The sequence below is a fragment of the Arachis ipaensis genome, chromosome B9 (genome assembly GCF_059453495.1).
Source record: "Arachis ipaensis isolate K30076 ecotype BB chromosome B9, ASM5945349v1, whole genome shotgun sequence".
Classification (NCBI taxonomy): Eukaryota; Viridiplantae; Streptophyta; class Magnoliopsida; order Fabales; family Fabaceae; genus Arachis; species Arachis ipaensis.
In genome coordinates, this window is record NC_142444.1 from 137,290,040 (window position 1) to 137,316,792 (window position 26,753).

General features: G+C 34.8%; 3 protein-coding genes across 4 annotated transcripts; all 3 read right to left on the reverse strand.

Annotated features, from left to right (window-relative positions):
• Window positions 1-498: 498 nt before the first annotated feature.
• LOC107619161 (ATP-dependent 6-phosphofructokinase 4, chloroplastic) lies at window positions 499-6,642 on the reverse strand. The gene is made up of 15 exons (XM_016321402.3): window positions 6,528-6,642; window positions 6,096-6,428; window positions 5,174-5,220; window positions 4,988-5,027; window positions 4,808-4,870; window positions 4,593-4,730; window positions 4,230-4,388; window positions 4,089-4,142; window positions 3,924-3,992; window positions 3,455-3,584; window positions 3,203-3,243; window positions 2,678-2,902; window positions 1,915-1,963; window positions 1,379-1,533; window positions 499-998 (listed from the first exon to the last, which is right to left on the reverse strand). The coding sequence occupies exons 2-15, from the start codon at window positions 6,327-6,329 to the stop codon at window positions 852-854; spliced, it is 1,551 nt and encodes a 516-aa protein (XP_016176888.1). The 5' UTR covers window positions 6,330-6,428; window positions 6,528-6,642; the 3' UTR covers window positions 499-851.
• Window positions 6,643-7,720: 1,078 nt separating this feature from the next.
• Window positions 7,721-16,640, reverse strand: LOC107618977 (uncharacterized). 2 transcript variants are annotated; one of them, XM_021112759.2, is made up of 3 exons: window positions 14,921-16,640; window positions 9,247-9,521; window positions 7,721-8,594 (listed from the first exon to the last, which is right to left on the reverse strand). In XM_021112759.2, exons 2-3 carry the CDS (start codon window positions 9,513-9,515, stop codon window positions 8,036-8,038), a joined length of 828 nt encoding a protein of 275 aa, XP_020968418.1. In that variant the 5' UTR covers window positions 9,516-9,521; window positions 14,921-16,640; the 3' UTR covers window positions 7,721-8,035. The 2 variants fall into 2 exon arrangements, with proteins under 2 accessions (XP_020968418.1, XP_016176659.1); XM_016321173.3 differs by lacking the exon at window positions 14,921-16,640 and adding an exon at window positions 11,260-11,758.
• A 1,780-nt stretch (window positions 16,641-18,420) lies between these two features.
• Window positions 18,421-22,509, reverse strand: LOC107619053 (Transducin/WD40 repeat-like superfamily protein). Its single transcript, XM_016321261.3, has 6 exons — window positions 22,142-22,509; window positions 20,976-21,464; window positions 20,193-20,414; window positions 20,042-20,114; window positions 19,422-19,529; window positions 18,421-19,086 (listed from the first exon to the last, which is right to left on the reverse strand). The coding sequence occupies exons 1-6, from the start codon at window positions 22,256-22,258 to the stop codon at window positions 18,719-18,721; spliced, it is 1,377 nt and encodes a 458-aa protein (XP_016176747.1). The 5' UTR covers window positions 22,259-22,509; the 3' UTR covers window positions 18,421-18,718.
• Window positions 22,510-26,753: the final 4,244 nt, after the last annotated feature.

Genomic DNA, 26,753 nt, shown 5'->3' on the forward strand with positions numbered 1-26,753 from the left:
TTGCAAAGAGTTGCTAGAAACAGCAACTTGCGTTAAGACAAAGTGGGGCATCAAAAAGTTGGTTTTGGTTATGGTTTGTACTATCTACAAAAGATCGCAATCAAGAAAAGATTGCTGTTTACAAGGGTACATCTGGAGCCTTATCATTCTTCAACTTGCTGTATTTAAATCAAATCACACCATGGGGCCCTTATAGTTGAATAATGGAGACTCTTTCACTGGACAATTAACCAAATCTAACCAAGATGAGATGAGAAGAGAAGAGAAGCCTTTGACTTTTAGGGCTTCACCTCCTCCGAATAATTGCTCTCTAACTAGTATTATAATTTGATAGATTTTCTTCCGTTTTTCTTTTTGTATTCAAGAATGTAACAAAATATTAAAGTAACATATATTATAAATAAAAGGTTTCTTGGATGTGAGAGGAAATAGTTATTTAGTCAAATACTTAACCTTATCGAAGTTGAAGTGTGAATTAGGGCACATGATAAGATGGTGTTTTGCAAAGAGAGTTTTCTCATGAATGATGCATATAAGTTGCCACTAGTTGAGCATGTTCAAATTTGAAACACCAGTTACATTAAAAAAAAAAAGAAAAAAGAAAAATACTCAAAGTCTGAGCTGACGTTTCAACAAATACAACAAACATATAGCTATTACTAAGTAGTGGAATTTCACACTAAAAAGAATAGTGGCAAACCATATGGTGGTAGTGTCCAATTACAGCCAATACCACTATATGTTAATGCATCATCTGTTATCTGAAAGCTCATCAAAATTCACAGCACTGAGTTAACATACAAATGAAACCTAAAATAGAGATCTGTTGCTACTCATAAATATGAGAAAACCTATATCGAGGTAATATTCAGACTATCGATACCTTGGACAACTCCTTCTAGATCAGAGGAAATGAAACTAGGTTGATTTGTAGATGCAAGAAGTCTAGCCCACATTCTACCTGTCAGCTCAACCGTCTTTTGTTTCTCTGTCACACGCTGCAACAAGATGTTATATAATCATCAGCCGGCATGCTACCTAACATAATGTGGGAGCATATAACATACTAACACATATCATGAACAAAGGTAAAACATAATGTCCAGTAACCTAGGAAGTGCAGCACATCCTATTAGGTTAATAAACATTTAAACTGCATCATCTCAATCTTGCATGCCCTTACATAAGGTGTTTGTGTTGAATTTTTTACAAAATGATTAAATTTTCAGTTCTCTTGGTAAGGTTGTAGTGTTAGGTAGAGGAGATAGATTACATGGTGAACTTAAGAATAGTACAAGACTCCAGTAGCATAAACTTTAGTAATGGAAGTAATTAGTTGGATGCAGATGATCTAATTCTAATGAAGTGGTCAACTTACAGAAATAGGGATATAAGCATGTCTACTATTCACAGGGCCAACGGTGAAGCCAGTATATCCAGCCATAGCTCCATGAACAACACTATGAGCAAGTAGAGTGCAGTATATGTTGTCTGCGGCATTACTCGGAATAGCTCGAATCATGTATGTTGGATCTATAAGAGTAACACAAATGAAACTTTTATGATGAAGACAAAATCAATGAAAATTTTAAAATTAAGTTCTTAAAAATGATAACATTATTATGTTAAAGTAATAAACAAAACTTAAAACGGTTCCTTTGTTGAAAATAAATGATACAAAATATAAGAAAATGGAAAAAATTTTAATTCTGAATTTCAAGCTTGCTTGCTTTTATTTAGGGGTTTTGAAATTCCAATTAACCAAAACTAAAAGGCAAACAGGAAAAATAAGATGCCGTTCTGGTTATTCAAGAATAATTATGAAAGAATAATCTTATAGCTGTTTGTTTTCCTGGTTATTCTTGCATAATTACAATAAAATAGAAAAGTTTTATAGGAAACTCAGGAACATACCTATATATTTCATATTAATTGGCATCTTTTGAGCCTTTGTGAAATGGTCCTATAACAAGTAAGCAATATATTTAGAAGCAAACTGAAAAACTTAAAAGGTGAACAAAACAATGTTGGCAACCTCAAGAAAAATGAAAGGAAATATTTAATAACCCTCCGTGAAGGACAAATTCAAATTCCAAAATTATTCTTTCAAAATCATTCATCATTTCCTCTATTATGGGAGTGAATACTTTCCTATGAACTGAGCTAATGAGAAAAAAAAAATTCATAAGCAAAAACTGATAGAGTTCTAGACTACAATGACAAGTCAAGATAGCATGCACAATTGCACTTCAACAAATTTCCCCTCTCAAAGAGGTCACACACTTCAATCTCAAGATCAAAAAGAAGAGGGGGGGGGGGGGGGGAACATGCAAGATTAATTTAGCAAGGAAAGTGCAAAAGATTTTAATTAGCTTCACCATATGTAACTGATCTATTAGCAAATTGACTGATGCCATCAGGCATCAGCATAAATCTAGTTTTAAGAAAAATATATTGAAAACCATCTTTGGAATGGATACCTTAACTCGGACCACACATATTGAAAATTCTACAATCAGAACTGGAAAAGATCACAAATTTTCTGCAGTCGTGTCAATTATATTTAGAGATATCATATCTATGGTCCAAGTAAGTATACATATCTGAGAATATTATATATGTAAAATCTGTGAAGAGAACATAAGGAACAGAAGGAAAGATATATGATATAGTATACCTTGATCTTATCAGATAACCAGGGACCAACATCAAGAAGTAGCCTGTTCCCAGATGCATCCTTTTGATTGACTGCAGGCACTTCTGCGGCAACATATTCTTGACCTGCACCTTCTGCTATGACAATAACTAAATGTCCATTCTCTTTCAACCTCTGATCAAGAAACTCATACAGCCCACCTCTCCCTTCCAAATAAAAGGGAGATTCTGGAATCAAGCAGCAATCCTGTTAGAACTCTTGCTATTAGCAGGCATTCTTTAGTCATTATTTAAATTTTGAAAAAATGGTAACAACTAATGGCAATTTGAACTCCTTTGGGACCATTTAAAAATAGACTTTAATATCAAAAGGAAAGAAATATTTTTACGGAAAACTATTAAAGAGCTTCAAGCCAAAGAAAATCACCAATACATCTCTATTGTCATCATCATCATCATAATTAAAAAAAACACAAATTTTATGCTAACAAAGGAATAAGTTGACCAATGACAATCAACAAATTCTGAGACTGGGAAGATGCCTTACCACGTCTCGGCTAGCCAAAGTTGCAAACATGGCAATGAAACCTGCAGATGGAAGCCTGTAAAGTCTATCTCTGAAATGAGAAATAGGATTCTTAAAGTTCTAAATACCAATATTTCATTAAACACATCAAGTTTCCACTCTGTCATTTAAAAGAAAAAATTATTTGGAAAATTAGAAATTATGATAAAAAAGAAAGGGGGGGGGGGGGGGAGAAGCAAAATAGAGCATCTGAAAGTATTGCTTAATGTCTACCACTATATCTGCCCATTAGCTTAACAATTCCAACTCCGTTTTCAACACTTTCAACTTCAACATGAGCAGCGTTGATGGCTCTCTGGGCTTCTTCTACAGCAGTATCAAATCCAAAAGATTTGTCAATAACCTGAAGCCAAACAAGTAAAATATTACAAACAGGGAGGGCTTCATCTGTCTCAATATATATATAAATGTTTACATGGAAAAAATAATTGATGAGTAGATTAATATCTCCGAGTTTACACACAAATGTGAACAAAGCATAATGACATCAATAGTATACAGTAATTAGACCATTGTTAAGTTCCTATTAAAATATAAAACGAGGAGATACAATTACTGAATACATACAACACAGAGCCAAATCTCAGGTAAAAAATTATTACATATCACACACACACACACAGAAGCAACAAACACTTTTCCAAAGGGTGCAAAACTTATATATATTATAACTAAGACTTACAGCAATATCATTATCAATTGTCTTTGGAATTCCAGCCACAGCGACGTGAAGACCACGTTTTTCAACTTCCTTCATAGAAAGATGCTCATATTACAACATACTATCATGGAACTACATCATTGAGTAGATGAAAGCCATGTGTAATTTAAGAGAGAAATCAATTACCTCATATATGCGTGCTGCTCCTCTTTGGGTTCCATCACCTCCTATAATGTATACCTAACATGCACAGATAAAATTTCCCTTTTGTTCAGATATTATGTCTACAATCTGTTCATATACTAAATTAATATAACAAGTAACCACCTGATTTATTCCACGGTCTGCAATGTTATCAACTATCTTCTGTGTATCATGTCCTCCTCGAGATGTGCGGAGAAGGGTGCCACCACGTTTATGGATATCATTAACCACTTTAGGAGTCAATCTCACGGTATTTTTTGAATAAAACCCTCTATATCCTTCCTAAATCATTTTGAAGAGCAACATGGTAACTAATAGGAACTCAAGCAATGGACATAAAAGAAATGGGGAAACTATCATGTTACATTCAAAAACTCAGATAAGAAATTCAAATTAAAATGATTCTAAGAAGTTGGTCCAACAGAAAAATCTTAAAGCAGTATATTTGTTAGATAGCCAGAATTATACAACTTCTGCAAAACTCACTTCAATCCCAAGTATATCCTCAACGCCATACATGTTGTTTAAGCCACATACAATCTCCCTAATCACCGTATTGATTCCTGGGCATAATCCTCCACAAGTCACTATGCAAGCACGTACTTCTTCCGGCTTGAAATAAACCTAATATTAGAAGATGCAGTTATCAGCTCCAAAATCTAAATACTATAAATTGACACATACATTTTCATGTTTTATACCTTTTCTCGAGGTCCAGCACGCCGAAAATGAACCCCTCTAGGGTTATCTTTTCGAATGACAATCTGAGATATGAAGCATGGTGAGAAATACAGAGATAAGAAAAAGAATGGGGTATCAGTGATTCAGAAAAGAAAAAGAAAAGAATTCATGAAAAAGAACTGGGAGATTGTGTCACTTACATTTTGTGCAACCACATCTTCTTGGCTTACAAAAGTATTCCTTAGAGTATAAAACAATTAAAAGAAGTAAAGATTAAGCCATAAGAAGAAACATAAAGTTTGAAATTAGGGAAAAAAAAGTTAGGATAAACTTTGAAGTTACGAATCACAAAGTTAAAACAAAAATGCAAAGCAGAATAGACTTACTTTACAATTGAATAAGCTTGGCTGCTATGCAATGGGTTTGGATAGGACTGCAAAAAAGGAATTAATGCTTTAAGTATCAACAGTCATCAATATGGTAAGAAAAGAAAAATCATTAAGAAAAGAAAGGGAAGTGCACATTATTTGAAGGGTTAAAAAAAAATCTTGAAACAACTAAATTGCTTAACAAAAGGAAACTAAACACTAAAGATACCTCCCATCCCTATCCGAAACATCTTAGGTTTTAAGTCCTATTATTAGTAGTTTCAAAAATAAGAACCATAGGCATAGAACTTTAAGCATTCTTCTATTGCGCTACAAGGTATAATATGTATTTTCTATTATGTTGTACTGAGCTGGATTCTGGATTCAGTAACCGAAGTCTCTTGTAAAGCGTATCAAAGTAAAGCAGCCTAGCCTAGCAAAGTTTATTTAGTCTAAGTTGACTGAAATATCTGTCATCAGGTAGTTAGAGATCATTCTAGATTACGTTGAGACAGTTAAGGGATGTCGCATCAGCTGATAAACATGCAAAGAGTGTTGTGAATTCATTTAGTATCAATCCATCTAAATAAAATTTCTCAGTTTCTCAATGTCTCTCTCTGCTCTGAGTGAATTCAATTGAGGTATCGAATTAAATTTCTCAGTGGAAACACGCAGCTAAAAATTTATTTAAATAATAAAGAAAAAAAATCCTACTTTGATCACAGGCTGAGAAGCATACAATATCATATCATATCATATCAAAGCATAGCAAATCATAGTGTACTTGTGCTACAGTAAATGCCTGAGCTTCATGTTTCTGTAAATGTGATATAACTAATCTGAAATGAATGTAAATATCAAACAATGAATAGGATCCATCCGAATTTGGAATCAACAAGATCATACATGGCAGCACATTTTCGCGGGAAAAATAAAGTACCGGCAAATTAGGGAGGAAATTGGTGAGGTGCGGCACGTCTTCGAGGACAAAATCGTCATTCTGGGATTGTTGAAGTGCTGCTGCGATTGGGCGATGATTTGGGCGGGAAAACAGCGGCGGCGGGTTGTTCCGGAGAAAGATTCCAGAGAGGGACGCTGTTTTTGGACGGAGAGAAAGTTGACTGAGAAAAGGAGAAGGAAGAGAGGAGGAGAGAGAAATGGTGGAGAGATCCATTGCCGAGAGAGAGAGAGCAAAGAGAAAACGTTCAACAACTTAAGCTGAAGCTGAAATTTCTAGTTGGAGTTCGTTACTTCTAGCTTCAGTTGAACCTCACTGAACCCAAAAAAAAAAAAGAAAACAACAACAAAGAATAATTTTACCATAAATTTACAGGTTACTGAGAAAAAATATTAAATAAATCCTTGAAAATACCTGCTTATCGTATTATCATGTTACTAGAAATCAAATTATTACCCGGAAAAAAAAGTTGAAGTTTTGCATAAGAGGTATATATTTATTCATGGAAAAGTCTAGGGGGCCAGCTTTGGCCCGCATGTAGCCAGCAGAGAAAGGTGAGTCATTGGATGAAATTTCACACCAATCTCACACCATTAGATCATCATTGATGGCTATTTGATGGTTACCAATCACAAAAATTGCTGGCCCCTGACATTTCTCTTTATTCATTTCTTTCCAACTCCAACAGGGTATACCCATTATTATCTTAATGCAAACACAATTATTAAATAAAAAAAAGGTTTTCACACAACGATAGAACACTGCAAATACAATTAAATGGCATTGTACTATTGTAATACTTTTGTGATAATGCATTAAACTTTAAGAAGAAAAAATAAATAAAATCAATAATGATAGTTTATATATGTTTCTACTTTCTACAGCAAAGGCCGAGATGGCCTATGATTTTTCACAAATATTATTACAGATTACAAAATGCTTAAGCTTGTACACCACAGATCAATTCATAACCATACTTCTGTTGGGTTAATGTATATATTTCTCATGGATTTATCACTTAAAATTTTAGAACTCTCTTCTTTCTTCTTGCAAGTGTTGATGATTGATTAACAATTTTTAAATTGGTTTGACTTCTTTTTCACTCCCATTTTGCTAATTACTTGAAAATTAAAATAGAACACAATTTTGATACATACACCATGTGAGAATACAAAATGAATTTTGATACACTTTGCCAAGTTGTAATTTGTAGTAAAAAAATTCAAGTCAAAGAATGATGCTTAATTTTTTTTTTTTTTTGGTGACTAAGAATGATGCTTAATTGCTTATGCATGTTATCAAATTGGAATTTGATATAAGGTGCTACTATGTACCTAAGGAAAGCAAAGATAAATTTGATATGGTTACCATTACGGCATCACCGCTTAGCATGAGGCTTTATCTTCTCTCCATTTTTGCCTTCAAATTCTAACAATGAACGGAATAGAAAAAAATTATTACTCCATATTTCACGTCTCAAATGCACCAACCACTAAACCTTAGAATTTATGGCCACGAGTATTATACTAATATATTACCTCTCTTATACCAAATTAGGAGAAAGAAATGGAAAGGAAGGACTTAGAGAGAAATAAAATTCATCTCCATTGTGAACATTGAAACAACAACCTAGCCATCCCATTTTATTCCCCAATTTCCCGTCTATTTTGAACTCAGAATCAACTTCAAGATACAAAAATATCATAGCTATTATCAAACTATTGCTCCTCACTCGGGCAAAGTACACTGCCGGAGAAGAAAAAAAAGGAAAATAAAAAAAAGATCTATTGGCAGATCTATTAATATCCATAGAAAACAAAATTCCTCCATAGAAAACAATTAGAAAGTGCAACTCTAGCAGAGGAAATAATGACCTCCAAGCAAGAGAACCAACTTGATAACAAAATTTATAACTTCCCTACTTATAAAAGGAATGGGATTTTCAAATTAGCATCATCACTGTTGTCGTGGTCATTGCTCTGCACAAGTTTCTTTAAGCTAGTCCATGATCTTTTCCGTTTTTTGCTTGCTGTGCCCTGAGTTTTCGATGCTTCTGATTCAACAGACGCACTGGAAGCTTCAAGTGTCTTCTTAGACTTTCTTTTCTTTGAGGTTGTGGCACTTACACTTGATGGGGTGGCTGGACTATCTACAACGGAGACATCTTTATCTGTAACTGATGAAGCAAATGCATCTGCTTCTTTGGTGTTGTCTTCACCTATAATGCCTTTCCCCGATTTTGAAGACTCATGTGTAATGGGTTTTGTTGCTGGTGTTGATACCGATGACGTTTTGGTTTTAGATGGACATAATCCTTTCATATGTCCCTTAGGAGTCCCCCTCTTCACATTGTGATGCAAACAGAAATGGCACTTGTACACTACATTGTTTTGACTGTGTTTATGCTTGCCCCTGTGCTTTGATCTATTCTTCTCAATTCTCACAGTTGAATTGATGCCAGGATGAAGAACAGTTTCACATCTATAAAGCAGTCAAATTACTTGATGTTATGATATTTTACATGAAAACTGTATATTGGTAACCTAGGAAATTGATGCATTAAAGGTTCAAACAAATAAATAACCCAGTCTGCCAGATTTTGTGAGCACAACAAACAAGAGTAAAATGTTCCTTTTCGGGGGGAAAAGAACCCAGTTATTGTTATCATTCCAAAACAAAGTTTAAGCATTTTTGGGGTACTGGAGACCTCATGGTCTCTGATTCTGCCAAAATAGATAAATGAGGACAAAGTGCTTCAATTTATATGATAACAGATGCTGATATTAGCATTTAGTTTTTGTGAATAAATATATAGTAAATAGAGCAACGTGTAAATTAATTTATCTTAAAACTACTAACATAGCACACATCAATACTGGAAGAAGGAATACACACTATTGCAAACAAGTGGCAATTTCACAAAGTGGATTGTTAATTTGAAGCTTGGTTCATCCCAGTGACAACATGGCTTATTGTGTTTTACTTGATGGCTCTCAAATCTTGAAATTTAATCAAATGGTCAAGTTCTAAAATCTAAAAAAAAAGGCATGGAAACACTGACAATATGACAAATAACCTAGATGGAAAACAAAATCCCTAAGCAAAAAAGAAAAGGAAGGTATAGAATCAAAACCTATGGCAAGTTATCAAAGAAGAATCAGGCGTTATTCCATTGGCCTCGGCAACAGTGGCCAAACGCTGCCCATAGAAGGCTCCTAAAGACGGTATCTGAGCCTCATGAGAGGCCCAAACTGCAATCTTTTCCAAGTGCTCAACCTCCACTAATGACCTGGTGGTGGCTCTTGGCTTTTTATGTATTTTTCCTGTGGCTTCTTCCCTGAGTGATACAGGAGTGTGAGGCTGACAAGCCGGGTTTTTAGTTCCTCCTCCTTGCTTCCCCATGCCTTACTGGAGATGAAGCATGAACGGTAGCAAAAATTATAAGAAAATATTTTAAAGATAAGAATGGTAGACGTCAGAGCAAACATCAAGCATAGTTCTTATAGGAACTTTAAACCATGAAAAAGTGACACACGCCTGATTAATTAATTCAAATATACATGAACAAAAGTATTCAGTATACATAACAGCATAACAAGCAAAGCTCCAAAAATTTTGGGATAATAATTATGAAGGAATGGAACAAAAATAGGAAAACCAGTCAAAGAATAATGATGAAAAATCAGTCTCAACCTCGCAAGAACAGGTCAACCAGAATATAAAAGTGTCAAGGTTCAGATGAAACAATTGCAAATCAAGGTTTCGAATTTGAAGCAAAAATGGCATAGTACCAGGTGAATTAACAACACATAACACGGAGGGTGAGTCAAGGCCTAAGATCAGGCCGAAAGGCGTAGTCGATGGGCAACAGGTGAATATTCCTGTACTACTACTTGTTGGTCCCGAGGGATGGAGGAGGCTAGGTACTGCACATGGAAGGTGGCAGCCAGCAGCGACGGATGTCAGGAGGTAACGACGGTGAGTGGCATGGAAGAGAGAAGAGAGCAGATTTGCAGCAAAAACAGGGAAGCGGCAGAGGGGCACAGAAATCGTGCTCGTCAGAACCCCGCAGATTAGTCGGTAATATAAAAAAAGAGAAACTCTTGGGACAGCAATTTTTAGCATAGTTGTAAGAACCGAACCGGTGATCAAACCGGTCAGGTTACTAGTTTACTGGTTTACTGATTCAACCGATAAATTATTGGTTGAACCGGTAACACCGGTTTCACGCAAATAAAAACTGTAATAGCAAAGGTATAAAACAACAGCTATTACAAAATACAAATTCACATCAATTGTTCAATGTTGGAAGCATAACCTATTTCCAACCGTTCAATTCAAAGGGTTCCTGTTAGGCAAGACAAAAGCAACCATATATGCATTCACTAAAATTTGTTTTGGACATAAAACCAGTTTTGCCGACATGTTTTCAAGCCTCAATTTGCCGAATGATTTAAACTATGAGCAACATTGGTACCTAACTAAGACAAATAGCCATGAGAAATTGATGAATGGATAACATGCACTTAACTCAAGTAAAATGGTTGCATTCAACTTGAAAATAACCATTCAATTCAACACACATTTAAAAGCAACACCATAGTAGTTCAACAGCAAATAATTCGACAAAAAGACACAGATGCACAATGGCATAATAGTTCAATAGCAAATAATTTCGATAAAAAGTGCTAGAAAATCCAGCAATCCTTCTTCTAAAGCAAACAGGCATAATGGCATAATCAAAAATTAATAAAAAATCCAGCAATCACTACACTAAACAGATGCACAATAAAAAATTCAACAAATTCAGTAATTTCATAATCAAGAATCAACAAATTCATAATCAAGAATCAACAAATTCAACATAACCAGAAAATCTATTCAGCTATTCAATATTTCCATATCCAGCAATATAAATTCACAGCAATGTTACATCAACAAAAACAACCATAACCACTACAAATCAGAAAAAAAAAACAACAATCTGCCATTAACTAGTTCAACAATATAACAAGTTATAACTCAACAATATATACATAATCAACAATCTGCCATTAACCTATCAGTTATTCACTCCCGTAATCAAATTAAAATCCAACTAAATAATGCAAAAAAACAGAGAACAGATTTCAGTTTGGAGACCAACTTGGATGAGGCAGATCTGGCGACGGAGAGGCAGCACCGCAGTAGCGACGTAGGGCAGCACCGCAGCAGCGACGGAGGGCAGCACCGCAGCAGCGACGGAGGAGACGCGACGGAGGAGACGCGACGGAAGAGAGTCTTCGAAACTGAGAGGGACTGCGAGGAAGAGAGTGTTGGTGTGATGAGGGGAAGAAGAGACTCGAAATTGTTGGTGTGATGAGGTGAGGAAGAAAGGCTTCGAGAGCTCCAGCCTAGGTCCAGGGGTCAGGGCCTCAGGGGAAGGGTATTGGGAATTGGGGTAGCCGTTTAGGGTTAGGGCTTTTTCTTATGCGCCCAAGTTTCACAAAACCGCCGGTTCGCCGGTTTTAACCCAAAATCGGCCAGTTCAAACGGTTCTATCCGGTTTTGTTCCTTATGCGGTCAATTTACTCAATCGGACCGGCCAAGTGACCGGTTTATCGGTTTTTCGGTCGAATCAGCCAGTTCGGTCCGGTTTTTACAACTATGATTTTTACTTTTAGTGCTTGTTTGGGTGTTATTATTTTTATTTTTTAACGTGTTTGGCAAATTTCTAGTAGTAAAAGTAAAATCACTAGAAAAATAAAAAAAGATCTTTTTTAAAAAGCTATAATTTGCATTTTTTTTAAGATTTTTTTTCTTTAAAAAAATATGTTTTTCATGTAATAAATAAACAAAAAGTACTTTTATATTGTTATACCCAAATATAGTTAGTCACCAAAAAAAAATACCCAAATATAGTTGATAGATAAAAAGATCTTTTTGCATGAGATATCCAAACATAAAATTATTTTTACTTTTTCATAAGATCTTTTAGAAAAAGATAATTCAAAAAAAGATCTTTTCTTAGAAGCTCACCCAAATAAGCGTACTTTTTGTCATTATTTAATTAGTATAAATACTAAATTATTATTTTATTAATTTATGTGTGCAAGTTCTGAAAAATTTGGGTACAAATTGTATTGATTCATAAGTACAAAATGTATTAATTCATGTATGCAAAACTCTAGTAAATATAGGTGCAAATTATATATTTCTTGTGTGCAAAACGTCTGTAAATATGAGTACAAATTATTGTTGTCTAAGTGCTGGTCAAAAATGACAATATTTGCTCCATGTAGCATTACTCTAAAAAATATACACCTAAATTATGTTATAACCGACAAAAATATTTTAAATTATTAAAAAATATGACAAAAATATAGTGAACAAAGTTTTCTATGTGGTACAATTTGCACACTTCGCAAATTTAACAATATGAAAAAACCTGATATTATTTTGTTGTTTGAGACTTGGTAAAACTTTTCTAAGAGATGCTTGTGCTTTTAAAAAGTACAAGCACCTCATTTTACGTTTGGTAAATTAAAAAGTCCAAGTGCTTGTGTTTGCGACTTTTAAAAGTTATGGGTGCTTTTGAAAGCACCTAAGTGGGAACTTTTTAAAGCTGGCTTGTGCTTATCAAATTTTATTTATTTTTCTACATATATTTCCCGCTATTATATTATCATTGAAATCCTCGTGTATTTCTAACTTCTCATCCTAACCTTCACAAATTCTAACACACTCTTCATATTTTTTATTTTTCAACCTAATCTTCACAAATTTCAATACAAATACATCTATCACATATTAGATATGAACTTCTATCTATTTATATTATTTTTTTGTACGTTGTTTTTGTATTTTTTCAGTAGATCTATGATGTTTGTTTGTTTTTTATTTGTTCTTTAAAATATGAAGAGGTTGACCTGGTTTACGAAAACCAATCATAAAATTTTTCTTGCATGAACATTAGTCAAAATTATAATAACATGTATATACATATGTAAATATAGATATATAATCATAAGAGTAATTTATTTGAGATATATTTCCCATTTTTTGTGATCTGTAAAAGTGAGCCAATATATAAAATAATTTTTTATTTTAAAATTATTTTATTTTAAAATAATTTTTTTATAATTTTAACATGTTTATTATAATTTTTGTTAACTTTTAAAAGCTATTTTATCAAACACAATCGTGGTGTTTGTACTTATTAAAAATCATTTTTAATTTGATTTTACCAAAGGCAAGTGCTGCAGCTTTTAAAAAGCTATCTTTTTAAAAGACAGCTTTCATAAGCTACTTTCAAAAAGTAAAAACTTTACCAAACCAAGCCTAAGTGGTGTGAAAGCTAGTGAAACTGCTGTGAAAAACGCTGGAATTTAGGCATTTCATTATTTAAGAAGCAGAAGGATTTTCTAATATGTGTTCTTCGGGGTGATGATAACATAAGTATACATGTGAGGAAAAGCCATAAAGAGTACATTCGTATAAATGTTAGTAGGAATGGACACATAGATTGGTTCCTTACAGCTATTTATGCCAAGGTTCTGAGAATACAGTCATCGAATTGCTCTAATAACTGGTTCATTGATTTATTAGTCCAACCAGTCTAACCGTAATTCATCCAAAAAACCGTTTTAGAATAAAATAATAAATAAATTATAAGGTGCTTTATGCAAGTAAGCTTATTAGAAATATGCAAAACTCTAAAAACATGAGAAAGTGCCTGTTGAAAGTTTTCGATTACAATTGTTACCAAATATATATAACCTTTATATATGGCTAAATTTTAATGGAAAAGCATCTTATGTGCAATACATCATAGAGGTCATATTCAAAAATTTTATTAACTGAAAACTCATTAAAAGAACAAATAAAACTCCTTGATTCTTTGGCAACCAAATGATTGGAAAGAGACCAAATATGCAGGGGTTGAGCACTGACATTTGGAGAATTAGCAATACTCAACATCTAAAACAGAGAAAACATTTGTACAAAACTAGATATTAACAATTTATAATTTGTGGAAGCATAGACATTTGCTTATGCTATTGCTGTGAAACATGATCATTAATAAACTTCAATACTTGGAATTCATGTAATTTGTTTATGCTACTGATTATTAATAGTCTAAATATTTTGCATAACTCATGACATTTGCTTATGTTTTTTTGGGAAATAATACTTAATATTCTACAGTTTGTGGAAGCTTTCTTCTCCTTTTAGTTTCTTATTTTTTTTTTCAATGGAAACAAGATTCAACAACAACAAAAATTCAACACCAATAAAAATTCCATCATTCATTTTAATCAGAAGAACTAGGAAGATTAGGATTAGCAGCATCATTCAAAATAGGAGGATTGGCAGGCAAGTTATTATTCACAGATGCATTGTTATCAGCAATTGCTTCTTGATTAATATTATCATCTATAACTGAAATTAATAAATCATTCACAAAATTAAAAACATCAGCACAGCGAGAAAATTAATAGCAGCACAAAATTAATACTACCAACAGCATTCAGCATTCAGCAACAAAAATTATCGTTCAGCAACAAACAGCATTTGATCTGGTTTCCATTTTAGCATTCAGCAACAAACATTACAAAACAGCAACAAGTAATCCCTAATCCATAATCCATTTTTAGCAGCAGCAAAAAAAATTTTTAACAAAAATTTCAGGAATTAAAAAAAGAGCAGCAGCACAAAATCAATCAATTATTTGATTTCCATTAATCCATTCAGAATTTCACATTCAAAAATCAGCAAACAGAGTATAAAAGGAAGAGAAGAACTGAAGAAGTGAAAGCAGTGCTAACCTTCGACGGAGACACGGACGGCGACCGGCGACACGGCGGCGAGCTGCTCCAAGCCTCGAACAGAGAAGCCAGGGAGGACGGGGACAGGGGGAAGGAGGACGCCGAGCTACAAGAGAGGACCTGGGCTACAAGAGAGGACGCGGGGGCGCCAACAGCACGGACGGCGGCGGCACTGCGGCAGAAACGTTGCAGGGAGAACGCAGGGTTTTGGTTGGGTGATTTTGAACTTTGCTTCAGAGTTCAGAGGGATAGTGATAGGAGGGGGGAGAGGGTTGGGGGAAGGAAGGTGAGTGAGGGCTGAACGTTGGGTTTTTTACTTTTTTTTATAAAAAACAAAAATCAAAACAGTGCCGTTTAACAAGAACTGGCCGGTTATCGGTCCGATCCAAACTGAACGGTTTTCGAATGAACGATTATTAGCAGCGAATCAGACCGTTTTTATTGCCGATTCCCGGTTGGATCGGTTCGACTGACCAATCCGGTTCGGTTTTTCGAACCATGATTTATGCTAGTCCGTAAGAACGCAAGAGGAAACTTGCAGAGTAGCTAGCACAATGCAACTGCCATGGATGCTCATAGGGGATTTTAATGACATTATAGAAGAGGAAGAAAAGAAGGGGGAGCACCGATTGACTTTCAAGCTTATCATAGATTTAAGAACTGGATTGAGAAGTGCAATCTTATTGATCTAGGCTTCTTGAGATCAAAGTTCACTTGGAAAGGGAGAGCTAGGAATGATCGGGATAGGTTTTTCAAGCATCTAGATAGAGCATTCTGTAATGCTAACTGGAGAGTGCAATTCCCTGAGGCAAGAGTGGAAGTCTTAACCAGGGTCAGCTCTGACCATCACCCACTGCTAGAGTTGATATTGGTCTAAAACCTTTCTGTTATGAGGCCATGTGGGAGTCCCATCCTGAGTTTGGAAGTTTTCTTGCCTTGCCTGGGAGAAAGGAGGAACTTCTGCCAACGCTCTCAATGTGAAACAAAAATATCTTCGGTGATGTCTTTCAGAGGAAGAGGAGGATCATGGATAGATTGAAGGGAATCCAAACTACTAATTCTTATGGAAAGAATAAATTCTTAGAAAGATTAGAGGGAGAACTGGAAACCATTCTTGAACAAAAAGAAATTTTTGACAACTGTGGTTAGTTGAAGGGGATAGGAATACCAAGTTCTATCATACAAAAACTCTTTTGAGGAGGCGGAGGAACAAAATCCTGAAATTAAGGCGTGATAATGGTGAATGGTGCGAAAACAAGAGAAATTGAAAAGCATGGCAGTAAATATTTTCAAGGCGCTATACCAATTAGATAATCAAAACAGGCCCTCCATTGATGCCATATTCCCCTACCCGAGTATAGAAAGGAGCTATAAGCATAAATTATCTCAAATCCCTTCAGATGAAGAGATCTGCAAAGGAATTTTCAGCATAGGGTCGCTCAAAGATGGTTTTCCAGCCTTATTCTACAAGGAGCATTGGAGCTTGGTGTAAAGAAACGTATATGGCTTTATCAAGATGCTTTGGTAGAACCCTGATCAGATTAATTGCTCTTGTTCCAAAGGTCACAAACCTAGAATTTGGTTTCTAGTTTCATTCGATTGCGCTCTGCAATGTCATTTATAAGTGTTTGACCAAGATAATTGTTGCAAGAATCAAACCGCTCTTGTCTGAGAGAATTGCTCTGTACCAATACAACTTCAAATATTATCAGTGCTAAGGAGATGGTCCACAACATGAAGAGAATAAAGGATAAGAAGATGTTCATGGCTGTTAAGATAGATTTCGAAAAAACATATGATAAACTACATTGGCAGTACATTAAGGAGTGGTTAATTGATTTTGATCTACCAGAGAATCTCATTGATATTATTATGAGCTGTATCTCTCGGGTATCTTATAAAAAATTTTGTGGAATGGGTGCAAAGCTACAGGGTGCAAGAAAATTACATGCCATTGGGTGGGACTTCTTATGCAAACCCAAACCGTTAGGGGGGGCGGGGGTTTAGGAGAATGGATATTATGAATGAAGCCTTCATGTTAAAGCTATTGTGGAGATTATTAAATGAGAAGGACTCTCTTTGGGCACAAACTCTATATCGTAAATACGGGAGAGACTAAAATCTTCTTCAGGGGATGATACAATCGGCTTCCGATTCACCATTGTGGAAAAGCCTCACAAACGCCTGGCATTTTTTAATTAAACATATTTCCTTTTCTTTAGGGAATGTTGTGGAAGCATAACTGGGTTAAGGGAGAGGAACCATTGCTACAACAAGCTGTGGGTGATATAAATATGATTAATCAAAGTATGAAAGTGCGGGATGCTGCAACTGCTGAAGGGGAATGGGATTTTGGATTTCTGAACAAAATCAAAGCCATTCCTCCTCCCAGTGATGAGATTGGTGAAGATAGAATTATGTGAAATCCCTCAATGGCGAATTCACTGTGAAAAGTGCTTACAATGATTTATGTAACTATGGAGAAATACAAGACTACATATCTACAGAGCTCCTTTTGATGCTTGGATCCGATGGAATTTAACATCGGAAATTTGGCCAATCCAAACAAGTGCCATGGATCACTCAATTCATGGCCACTTGTTGGTGGATTTGGAGATGGTGAAATAAGGAAATCTTTTTGAGTGCAAAAATAATTTTATTGGTTTTTTTTTTCATTGCTGTAATTTTTGTTTACATATATATAACGCATACTTTTCTACTAAGTATAAGTGTTATACTCCTTAATAGTTAGATAAATCTTAATTTTCTAATTCGTTGTGTTTTAAAGTATGATCATTATGAGGAATTTTATTATGATAATACAAATTGAATATTATATCCAATTTTAATAATTATAATTACAAATTTTAAGATAGTTTTATAGATCTTTAAACGAAAAAATACTTCTTGAAAAATTATAAAGCTGTGCCAAAATAAACCAAAAGACGGGTAAGAAAAATGAATGATATCTAATGTTACAATTCTTCAAACATTTAAGTCACATTTTAATGGGCAATTTCCACAAACAAATTGTGTTGAGTAAGATAGTATTCCCTTGTCCTAATTGTTAAAAAAGTTACATTTCAATCTTGTTTGATTTTTATATAATCTGGTTTTGGGTTCCATTAGTTTGAAGGAACACAAATATAGTTTGAACATGAGTATATTAAACATATTAAATTTTTAATACACGATTATACACAATTTTGAAATACATAGTATCTATTTAAGCAAAAATTGAGATGGCCTACGATTTTTTTAATAAATCGAATAAATCAATAACATTAAACACAGAATGAAATTAAATTAAATGTTAAAAATATATATTTTTTTTTAAATTGTAAATATTTGAGACAAATTATACTTGACCCTTGTTCATTTATCTCCAACTCCATTAGGGTGTAGACATTATTAAATGTTAATACAAAAACAATTATCAAATAAGAAGGATTTTGACTTAATCAAATGGTATTGCAATATTTTTTAATAATGCATTAAACTTTAGGGAAAATATAATAAAATAAAATCAATAAGAAAATGATATCTGATATCTGATATATTCTCCTACAACAGAGGCCGAGATGGCCTATGATTTTTCACAAATATTACTACAAATTATAAAATGCTTCAATGGCATACATATCCTCCCCTCATCAATTGAAGTCATTTCCACACACATTTAATTTACAAAATTCAGGATTCATAAAATCCTCAACCTTATACTCATTCATCAGAGGCACAATGGCTGCTACCAAATATATTTACCATAATTTTAGTTTCCTTTCCCTTCTTAGCATCTCAATCATCTGAGCTGTATTCACTAGATTCCGGCAACAAGGGAACGGCGGCGCAGCAGAAAGATTCCTTGTCCTTAAGGAGTAAACAACTGCCATCTGAGTTCCATTTCAGGTCTGTTATAGCGAATTGGGATATGGGGACATGGACACAGTAGGCACCAGAGGGTGTCCACATGTACAAGTGTGTGCTTCCGGTGCAAAAAACAAGGCGAGTGCATGATGGATCCCAGGCTGCTGCTTTGATAGGGTCTTTCTGCACTAATATTGAGGCGAGTTCGAGATGTCGAATGTCCCATATCCAAAGTACTGTAGGCATGCTGTCGTTGCGAGTACATATGTATTGGCTATCGTTACTCCATGACAATAAACCTGCAAGACAAATGAATGTGTTTGGCTGTTTAGTTGTACTGGTAGTGGTATCTTACAAGGGCCATGATTAAAAAGTAGGGGAAAAAATTCAATAAATTGAGAGAATCCATATGATTTTGATTTTGTCCAATAATCAAATTTGGAAAGGAAACGGAATCCATATCACTAACTTTTCTTTTTGTTCATAGGTCTGTTAAACAAACTATGCAGCCGAAAATTTGATGTATACAGAGAATCCACATCAACTTCAAAAAATTCTGTAGTTTCTTTTTACATATTGAATTTCGCAACGAAGAAAGCTCTGGCATTTGAAAAATTGGAGAAGCATAGCTTACCTATTCCTTGTTTGGGATTAGGTTTGTCAGCAGGAGGCTTCTGGAATGGTAAACTGATAGGAACTTCCATAACCTCATACCTTACTCTAAAGGGTTCTTCGGGAGCATCTGGTTGGAAAATTATGAGAGGAAAAAATTATTATGAGGAGAAAAAAAATGAAAGAAAACATCCCATGACAAAACTAATTACCAGGGAAAGTTACATATATATATGAAACAAATGTTAATTGAACATCAATTTGCAAGTCCAAACAGCATATGCTTGTTCAACTAGAATTACAACAAATTAAGCATTGTCTTACTAAGTGGGGTCAGCTTCATAGAGCAGGCCATGCCATAATACTTTATCATGAATTTTAGTAAGGAAAAATTTCTATCTGACTTCTTAAAGCTCCTAGAGGAACTCTACTGGCTCAAAAATTATTCCTCAACAGAAGTTAAGGACATAAGAAGATAGAAGAAAAGCCTTTGGAGTCTGAATCAAGCACAACTATTTTGGAATGACTTCATGGCTTGGATTCAAGAGTTTACTGCTTACAGTATTTTAGCAAACAATAAATCAAATAAATCTATGCATAATAAAGTAAATAAAATAAAAAAAATAGAGCAATTATATTTACCATTGTTTCCTTGGGAAAAATCATCACTCAAACACAGTTCAGACATATCAAGGTGCAGTGGTTCATCTACTTCCTGCAAGTTCAGGGACAAGGTAAAGAAATTTCTCATAAACTAGCATATAAACATGAGTATAGTTGGAAAAGGGAATACTTTGAAGACAGCTGCATAACAAGGGGCCCGGAGAGTATATGGGTGCATAAACTCTGCAAATGTCTTCCAAGTTAGATGATTCAAGACCCGCAGCATCTGGTCATAACTACCCACTGCAAGAAATTGACCAGAAGGAGACCATGACACAGTTTTAACACCCAATCCACTTTCATATGCTTGATACTTGGAAAGGCATCTTCCGTCTGGAGAATAGATTAGAACCTATGTCAAACAAAACTGACTAAGTTTTTGGAGAAGGCAACTATATAATAAATCAATAAAATTAACTTCATATGAAAGCAAAACAGCAAGCTATAGCTGACATGAAAGTAGATATGCAACACCAACACATGATATGCTGCCATGCTTGGAACTTTGATTTTAAAATGCAAGTACAATTTGGCTACATGTTGCTAATCAAACATCAATTCTATAATTCGATCTTAGTAGGGTTTATAGGTACTCACATTCATGACGAGATGTCAAAAAACAAATAGTCAAGTTATCGAGAAGACAACTCTGGAAGATGTAAATACACATTGTGTTTCAACCTATGAATGACTACTATTCAATGTCGCCCGCAGAGAAACATATTGTTCTTATCATTATTGGAAACTAGATATGGGGACCCGTGAGTGTTTCTTGAATTCACGAACTTGGTTGAAGTAAGTAATCTTTAAAATCACACCATTTATTTTTCATCTAAAAGAACTAAAACTTCAGAATACCAAATTTCAGAGGCTAGTGTTTGAAAGAAAAATATGAAAAGACAACGGAGGTTACCTTGTATTCAAGTGGCGAATCCCATATCACAATAGCACTATCATCTGGTGACCATTCAATGTCAGCCAAGTCTACTGTGTCGACTGCAAAACTGCCCATGATTTCCCAATTGTGACAAGATAACAGATTTATATAATCCTTGCAATCACGCCTTGTGCAAATTGCTGCAAATTTCCCATCTCTCGTGAAAGAAACTCCCTTAGAGGCGTGCTTTGGCCACTGCACATGAACACAGGCTGTGTTTACCAAAGACCAAACTGTCAAACGCAACTGGAAATCTGACGTAGTGAGTATGTGGCGACTATCTGGGCTCCATCTAGCATAAGCAATACCTGCAGGACCTTCATCTATTTTGCATGTCCATTCAGGTTGGGTCAGTGACCAAGCTTGTATCATCGGTCTCCTATACAGACCACAAAGAATGTATTCAGAATCAAGGGCCCATTCGATATAGCTAATCCTGTCCAAGCAGGAAAACAGCTGCACAACCTGAATGATCCAAAAAGAATTATCAGAAACCAAGAACTAAAAGCAGAACATTAGAACCAATCATCTTAGTCAATGTGCCATATACGACATACTATATGTGATCCACCGTTGAAGTTTACATTTAAACAAGCATCTTAGTTTATCCTATTGCTTTTATTGACATAAAGCTTAAGTTATTCAGAACCGAAGTTCATAAATTTGATCTTAGAAATTCAATGCAAAAACCAGAACATCACAATCAAGAGTTAATGTATATAGAAACCATGTTCCATAGGCTAAATCAAACCATTTTAATTCCCTATAAATCTATATATCTGAGAACTGGGAACAATCCAACTTTGTTTCTCTATTGAATCCAATTACCACAGCAACGTTCTAATTTCTTTCAGAGAAAATAATCTAGATCCCTTAATCCTCTTCCCTTGACACTCAAGCTGAAAATCTCAACACACACTAGCAGAAATCACAGATAGGGAAACCTAAATGCAACTCGACATTCCCAAAAGATCATCTAAACCCCCACATTGTTGCACACGATGAAGTCACAGCTCACAAAAGAAGCCAAACCCACAAAACAAAATCAAAGATTTTAGAATGCTGACACAAATTCACAATAAAAAAGACAAAAAAAAAATGAATGAATGAAATTGAGGTGATGGAGTGAGTGTTCGGAAGACCTTGAAAGAGAGAGTGTCCCGAATGACGAGGCGGTAATCGACGGCTACGGCGATGAATCGAGCATTGGGAGAGAAACAACAAGGACCCGTTTGCTTGTAAGATTCAGTGAACTCCATGGATCCGCCAATGAAGAACAACAAGGAACCAACTATTCCATAAGGGGAGAGAGATGGTGGTAATGCAATTCTGAAAGCGGAACTGTACTAATTGATTGCGACAGAAACTCAGAGCAGAACACTAGATCTGGATTCTGGAACCGTGATCAGAGAATGGTGTCTTTCTTTTCAGAAGAAAAATAATTTTCAAATTTCACTCATTATTATGGAGTGAATTTACCTACATTTGAACTTTGAATATGAAAGGGGCCAAGGGGGACTTAGGGAGAGAGGCAAAGTAAAATACTAAAATTTGATCTGAGCTAATGTAAATTGACATAAATACCCATTTTAAAAAAGTAATTAAAGAATTAAGGAATGCTAATTGTCAATTCTTTTATATCTTGAAGAGATTTTTTGTATTATAAAATAAATAACATTAATTCTTATAACAAATTATAACATCTTTATTTTTTAAGATTTATTTGTTTTTTTTTTTAGTTTTCGTGAAGTTTGTCCATCATATAACCCAAAATTTGCCTAAATTCTCGATAAATTTGTCTAAGTTTTAGGTAAATTTGATGTTATTTTTTATGTTCAAACTTATTCTCAATATTTTATAAATGTCATCGAGTGAGAAGCTTACTTAAGTAAAAAAAATATATTCACCTCTTATTTTACTTTTTAAAATGTTTGGAATATTATTGTTATCGATTTATTTTGATGAAAAAATAGTACAGTTGGGCTACACATATATGTGATTTTTCATCAAAGTCTATCTAATTTTGCCCAACACTAAAAAACCCAATCTCATTAAATGAGCGCGTATTACATGCGCCCAAACCCCCCTCCCCCAAAACGTTAACATATTCATTCGCGTCTTAAATATAAAGCGTTCCTTCTTCAACTTCGAAACTGCTATTGGAGTTCAAATCTCTCTCAAAATCTCTCAAAGTTCGTTTGTGTTCTATGCTTTTACTGAAGAATCGCGAGAAGATTTCAAAAGAAAGAAGAAAAAACAAACAAAAATAAGAACAAAGACTGCGAAAGATATGAGAAAAACTACTGTTCATTTAAAATCTCGCATTCTCGCGTTTCTCCTAGTTGGATTTAAGGTTTAGTGGATTGAGTTGCTTCATTTAGTAGATCGAGTTATTCTGATTCTTTTTTTTTTTGCGTAACTAGGGCATATGAATGGAAATGTGTTGTTAGTTTCTTTTTGTGATATATAGTTCAGTTCATTGGAGTTACTGATTTAGATTCACTTTATTGTTAGTGTGTTTAGTTGAGTTCTTTTGCATGCAAAAATATTTTTCTTGCTGATTGAATGTTTATCATGTTTTATTCAAAACATGAATGGAGATCGGTTCATTGGAGTTGCTGATTTAGATTCATTTGATTGTTAAGTGTTCAGTTGAGTTCTTTTGCATGTAGAAATGTTCTTCTTGCTGATTAAATGTTTATTATGTTTTATTCAAAATATGAATGGAGATCGGTTCATTGGAGTAGCTGATTTTGATTCACCTGATTGTTATGTATTCAGTTGAGTTCTTTTGCATGCAGAAATATTTTCCTTACTGATTGAATTTGTAACATATTTTATTCAAACATGAATGGCGTTAAGTTCATTTGAGTTGGTGATTTTGATTCACTTGATTGTTATGTGTTCAATTGAGTTCTTTTGCATACAGAAATATTTTCTTTGCTGATTGAATGTTTAACATGTTTTATTCAAACATGAATGGAGTTCAGTTCATTGGAGTTGGTGATTTTGATTCACTTGATTAAAATATGCATGCTTGTGCTTGTCGGTGTATTGAGTGAAGTATTGTCCTTGCAGCAAAAATGAAAAAGATGATGGTGACAAAAAAGTAGAAGTCACGCTATAACGTAAGCATATATACACATTAAATATATTTATCGCCTTTCACTCAAATAAACTCTATTTTGTTTTATAAATATATCATAACATACTGTTTGAGTAAAGTATTGTTTTTGTCCCCAACGTTTGGGATAAGTCCTATAATTGTCCCTAATATTTTATTCGTCCTATTTATGTCTCCAACATTCCCAAGTTGATTCAATGTTACCCTCCCGTTAACTCCACTGACGGAACACTAACGGAGCTGCATACGTGGAGGCCTTTGTCCACTGTGGCAAACTTTTCCCCTGGTGACCGTTATTGAGAATTGAAAAAAAAAAAGAAATATTAATTTAAAAGGGTGATGAAACCCTAATTTGAGATTGCCCCTATTGTAACTCTGTTGCAGTCGTTGCTGACTCCATGGCTTTGCAGGGCTCCCAGGCGGTGCGTAGTAGCAGTGCTTCGGGTCGAAACAGCAGCCAAGGTCGTCGACGGAGAACAACTTGTTACTATGGGGAGAGGCCAGTGCTTGCGACTTCATCAACGGCAGAGAATCTGGGACGGAAGTTCTGGGGCTATGTTAACTATGGGGTAAGTAGAAAATGTAATTGCTAGGTATGACTGTTATTTGATTATCTTATTGGAGTTTTGTTTTGGTTTTGGCCTAGATTGGAGAAGAGTGTGGGTACTTTGTTTGGGCAGAGTCAGAGCAAGAGCCACAAGTTGCTCGATTGAAAATAAAAATCACAGGCTTGAAGGGTAAAGTGACAACAGTTGAGAGGATGTTGACAATAGCAGTAGCAGTTGCTCTGGTTGGATGGACATGTGCTATAATATTACTGTGGAAAAAAATGTCATTGACAAGGAATGGGAGGTTTTTTTCGCAATAAGGCTGCACAACATTAGGCAATAGTGTAATATCTTGGCAATATGTTGTCTGTATTTTGGGGTGTAATGTCTTGGCAATATGTTGTTTGTATTTTGGGGTGTGACTGTAGGGATTGGGTTGGATGAAATGTAAGCTGTTGATTGAATGATTTTGAATGAAAATTCATTGTTACCCAATTTTATGTGTCCAATTTACATTCTCATGGTACATTATTGAAGTAACTATCTGCAGAAATGATTAAATGAAACAGTGACCTAAGAATAACATAAAGTATTAAACTCAACATTAGGCCTAGATAGGCAATAGTTCAGAACTTAACAAACATAGATGTCATGTAGATGTCCAAGAATGAAAAATGTAAATCAACCTAGATGCTAAACAGTGTTTTTGAAATAGCAGCACCACCAAATACAAAAAGTGAAACCAACAACCATAGTTTTAAACCTGATACAAAAAGCAAAATACAAAATGCATCACAACTCATAAAAATTCACAAGTCACAGAAAATCACTCCACATTCTTCCATGCTCTTAGTGGAGTCCTGGCCATGAACCTGAGCTGGAACTGGGTCACCCTCCTCACTGGGCTTGGTAGAACCCTTGGAGTTGTTGGGGTTGGTGCAGAAGTAGTTTGTGAATGATCCACTTTAGCCCTTTTCAAAACAGCTTCTGATTGCTAGGAGCTGACAGTTGGCTTTCTCTTTGGATGTGAGGGTGATTTGTTGTTGTTTCGCTTTTGTTTCCTACTTCCACTCTCAGTAGCCTTACTAGAAGCTGTCTTGGCAGAGAGTCTGGCACTTTTTCTGACCCCACTCTATGACCTCCCCTTTGAAGTAAAATTAGCAACATTGTTAACCTACGCACAAAACAGATGGGCAGATAATTCAATGACCAAAATGATGAAGACACAAGTAAGTACAACAACAAATAATTAATGACATAGTCTTACAACAGGGTTTGGAGTGACTTTGCGCTTCTTTGGACAACTCCTTTGTTATGATCAGAGCAGAAACAATAAGAATACTTTTGTTGTTGTCCTTCACGAGATAGTCCAATCCTAGTTGGTTGCTCATCAGCAGCTCGTGCCCTCTTCTTCTTTGGCCTCCCAATAGGTTTTCTATAAATGGGAGGCAACACATCCTCGAATTAAATTCTGTTCCAAAGGTTGGGTCCATTAACAGGGAAGACAACATGTTGGTAGCAGGAGATGTATGCAGCCTTTTTATAGTAGTCAGCAATATAGCTATCCACGTTGAAGCACATTTTTCTTATACAAGTCATTGCATGTGCACAAGGAATTCCAGACAGTTAGAACTTCCTACATGAGCACTCGTGATGCCGAAGATCAACAAAAAATTTTTCCTTCCCTAGGGGTGTCCATGGATCGGATCCGATCCGCATATCCGCGGTGTTTATCCGAATCCGATCCGAAAATTGCGGATATGGATCCGATCCGCAAAGCTTTCGGATCGGATCCACACACTAATCGGATCGGATTGCGGATTTTGTGTTGGTATCCGCATATCCGCGTATCCGCAAAAATAAAGAAATAAATAAGTAAAATATTCTTTTTATGTTTTATTTTAACTAATAATTATCATATATGTTAAATTATTTTAATTTATTATTCAAGAAAAGTACGTTTAATATTATTTTAAGAGTAAACATATTTAAAAGAATAGAAAAAATAAATTTTATTGATATTTTTTTAATAAAAATAAGCTTTTAAAAATATTTTTGTGTTTTGCGGATATATCCGATATC